This window comes from Palaemon carinicauda, chromosome 13 (assembly GCF_036898095.1).
Source record: "Palaemon carinicauda isolate YSFRI2023 chromosome 13, ASM3689809v2, whole genome shotgun sequence".
Taxonomy (NCBI): domain Eukaryota; kingdom Metazoa; phylum Arthropoda; class Malacostraca; order Decapoda; family Palaemonidae; genus Palaemon; species Palaemon carinicauda.
Genome location: NC_090737.1, coordinates 85,045,308 through 85,049,000, shown reverse-complemented (window position 1 = coordinate 85,049,000; position 3,693 = coordinate 85,045,308). Strand labels below are relative to the sequence as shown.

The 3,693-nt window shown below is 46.0% G+C and overlaps 1 protein-coding gene across 1 annotated transcript; it reads right to left on the bottom strand.

Moving 5' to 3' along the window:
- Positions 1–787: 787 nt before the first annotated feature.
- On the bottom strand, positions 788–1,683 carry LOC137651686 (protein NYNRIN-like). The gene is made up of 2 exons (XM_068384906.1): positions 1,399–1,683; positions 788–1,249 (listed from the first exon to the last, which is right to left on the bottom strand). Exons 1-2 carry the CDS (start codon positions 1,681–1,683, stop codon positions 788–790), a joined length of 747 nt encoding a protein of 248 aa, XP_068241007.1.
- Positions 1,684–3,693: the final 2,010 nt, after the last annotated feature.

Here is a 3,693-nt window from a genome sequence, read left to right as displayed (position 1 = left end):
TGTTCTTTCCAAGAGTCACTGTAGATAACAATGGCATCCATATATGCGACAACGCCTTCTAGGTCCTGTACCAAACTGTTAATCATTCGCTGGAATGTCGCAGGAGCACTTCTCATCCCGAAGGGCATCACATTATATTCAAATAATCCTTGAGGTGTTACAAAAGCTGAAACCTTTTTGGCTCTCTCAGTGAGCGGAATACACAAATATCCCTTCAACAAATCACACTTTGTGATATATCTAGCATTCCCGATGGTATCCACGCAGTCATCAATATGTGGCAAGGGAAAAGAATCTGGCTTTGTGACGTTGTTCACCTTCCTATAGTCAGTACAGAATCTGACTCTACCATCAGGCTTTTCCTAATAATCCCATGATCTAGCATGTAATCAATTTCCTTCCCAAGCAGTTCTCGCTTCTTTGGTGATACTGTGTACGTGTGTTGACGGACTGGGCGTGCATCTCCTACGTCAAAATCATGTTCCATTACATTTGTCCGGCTGGGAACATTAGGAAACAGCACTGCATACTCTTCCACTAAAGCTTGGACATCCTCTTCCTGCTGGGAAGCTAGATGAGAGACCTTGGTCTTGAAGTCTCTGAGAACTTCAGAATTCTTAAGTTGGGCTTCGAGTGGCATGACCTTAAAACTGGTTTTCTCCTCCTCTTCACCCAGCATTCTGTTCTTCCTCCTCTTCTTCACCTTGAGGATTCTGTTCTTCCTCCTCTTCTTCACCTTGAGGATTCCGTTCTTCCTCCTCTTCTGTTTGCTGTGACTGTCTTCTTATTACTGATACCTGAACAGGCATAGTGACTGTGATGGCTTTTGGGCAGTGGCATTACCACTGGTATTCCGAACAACATATGGTTTCATCATGTTGACGTGACACACCTGGTGTTCCTTTCCTCGGTCCGGTGTCCCTACCACATAATCCAGTTCGCTGAGCCTCTTCACAACCTTATATGGCCCCTGGTACTTGGCCGCTAAGGAACTACCAGGCACAGGTAGAAAGATAAGCACATTATCTCCCACTTGGAATTGTCGTGCTTCTGTCCTGTTTGCTTGGTCATACCAGGATTTCATTTTTTCTTGAGACTTCTGCATCTCTTCATGAGCCATTTGGACGACCTCGCGCAAGCACTGTTGTAACCTCACTACATAGTCTAGCACATTGGTACTTTGTTCCTCTTGAGTCCATATCTCCCTCAAAAGTTTGAGAGGTCCACGCACTTGATGTCCAAACACCAGCTGAAAGGGGGAAAACCCCAGAGATTCTTGCCATGAATCTCGAATAGCAAACAAGAACGGCACACCTGTGTCCAAATCTCGTGTTTTCTGGTCTTCACGTTATGCACGTAATGCATTTTTGAGTGTGCCATGAAACCTTTCCAAAGCACCTTGAGACTGTAGGTGATAAGCAGAGACATTATGTGCTGCACTCCTAACTCCTTAAGGGTGCCTTCAAAAACTTTTGACATGAAGACACTACCTCTGTCAGTTTGAATAACTTTTAGCAACCCGAATGTGGTCACGAACTGTACCAGAGCGCGCGACACATTGGGACTCGTCGCTGCCCGCAACAGATACGCTTCAGGGAAGCGTGTCGACGCACACATTAGCGTCAACAAATGGGTGTGTCCCTTCTTTTTTCCTTGAGACTTCTGCATCTCCTCATGAGCCATTTGACAGACTCGCGCAAGCGCTCTCGGAACCTCACCACATAGTCTAGCACTTTGGTACTTTGTTCCTCAAGGGTCCATATCTCCCTCAAAAGTTTGAGAGGTCCACGCACTTGATGTCCAAACACCGGCTGAAAGGGGAAAACCCCAGAGATTCTTGCCATGAATCTTCAATAGCAAACAACAAGAACGGCACACCTGTGTCCCAATCTCGTGTTTTCTGGTCTTCACAGTATGCACGTAATGCACTTTTGAACATGCCATGAAAGCTTTCCAAAACACCTTGAGACTGTGGGTGATAAGCAGAGGACATTATGTGCTGCACTCCTAACTCCTTAAGGGTGCCTTCAAAAACTTTTGACATGAAGACACTACCTCTGTCAGTTTGAATAACCTTTGGCAACCCGAATGTGGTCATGAACTGTACCAGAGCCCATGACATATTGGGACTCGTCGCTGCCCGCAATGAGTACGCTTCAGGGAAGCGTGTCGATGCACACATTAGCGTCAACAAATGGGTGTATCCCTTCTTTGTCTTTGGCAGAGGTCCAACAATATCCATGATGATCTTGGAGAAGGGTTCTTCCACCACTGGGATGGGTTGCAATTGTGCCTTTGCAACTCCTCTGTTCAAATTTGGCCAATATAATTCCCAGGAAACTTTCTCACACGTCTTGCGTACTCCTAAATGTCGTCCCATTGGTTACTCTTGAGCCAACCTTAAAATATCCTCTCGGTACTGTGGTGGCACTACCACCTGATATAGAATTGTCCATTCAGCATCAGCAGGCACTTTCTTAGTCCGCCATTTGTGCAATAGGACATCATCCTTTAAATAGTAACCGGAGGGTTCAGCCTCGAGTTCACTCAGGGATCCAGCTTCATCCCTTGTCCTTGCAAGTTCTGAGTCTTGTTTCTGACCCTCAATGAGGGACTCCCTCGAGTATTCTGAACATAATAAACCCGGCTGCACCACTCCCCTGAGCATTTGGGGAATAGTACCCACAAGCGCCTCGGTAGGAACATTATCTCTGTCCTTTTTGTGTTGGGTGGTACTAGCACGGGTAATAGCACATGCTGGATACTCATTTTGTTCTATCTTCACCTCCCCTTCATTGTTGTCAGCATGAATTTTACATGTTGCTGTGCAACATCGTTGTCCAGCTATGCCATTTCCTAATAATAACTGTACCCCTTGCATGGGTTCCTCATCCACCAAACCAACTGGAAATATACCGGAAATAAAAGAAGAGCTTAAAGTCACTGCATATAAGGGCAATTCCTCTCTTCCCCTAATGTAGCAAACCATGACAGTTTCTCCCAAAGTAGACGATTCATCGAAGGGTAAGCCGCTCTGTGCAAGACAGTCTACTCAGCTCCAGTATCATGCATAATCCTTATCTGCACAGGCTTGGTACCTTGGTCCTGCAGGGACACAGATCCAGCATGAATGAAGGCTTACTGCCCTTGCCTTATGGCCGTGTCTCTCTTCTTCATCATCCCTTGGCATGATGTCTGTCTTCTCATCAGCGCATTAACATTAAGTGCTTGGTCGTCCTTCTTGTTATTTTGATTAGAGGACTTCTTTCCCCCTGGTCCATAATTTCCTTTGAGCCAGCAGCAGCTAACGTCGTGTCCGAGTTTGTGACAATAGGAACACTGTTTTACTGGGGGAGCCGAAGGGTAGGCTCCATTGTTCTTACTTCCAGTGTTTTTAGCACTGCCATGTGTAGGAATTCCCACTACTCCTTTCCCTGATGGAGAATACGATGGTGCCGGCCCTCTGGGGCTCCAATTACCCTGAAATTGCCTTGAAGGTTGGTTTGGATAAAATGAAGGAGGGCATCATCCTTGGCCAGAATAGCTCCTGATCTTTTCCTTCAGTGTATTCTCATCTGCAATTATAGCAACCTGGTCAGGGTCAGTGATATTTCGATCTTCGATATATTGCCGAGTGGCTGGTGGGAACATTAGCAGAAACAGCTCTAATCCTATGACCTCTAATATCCTGTT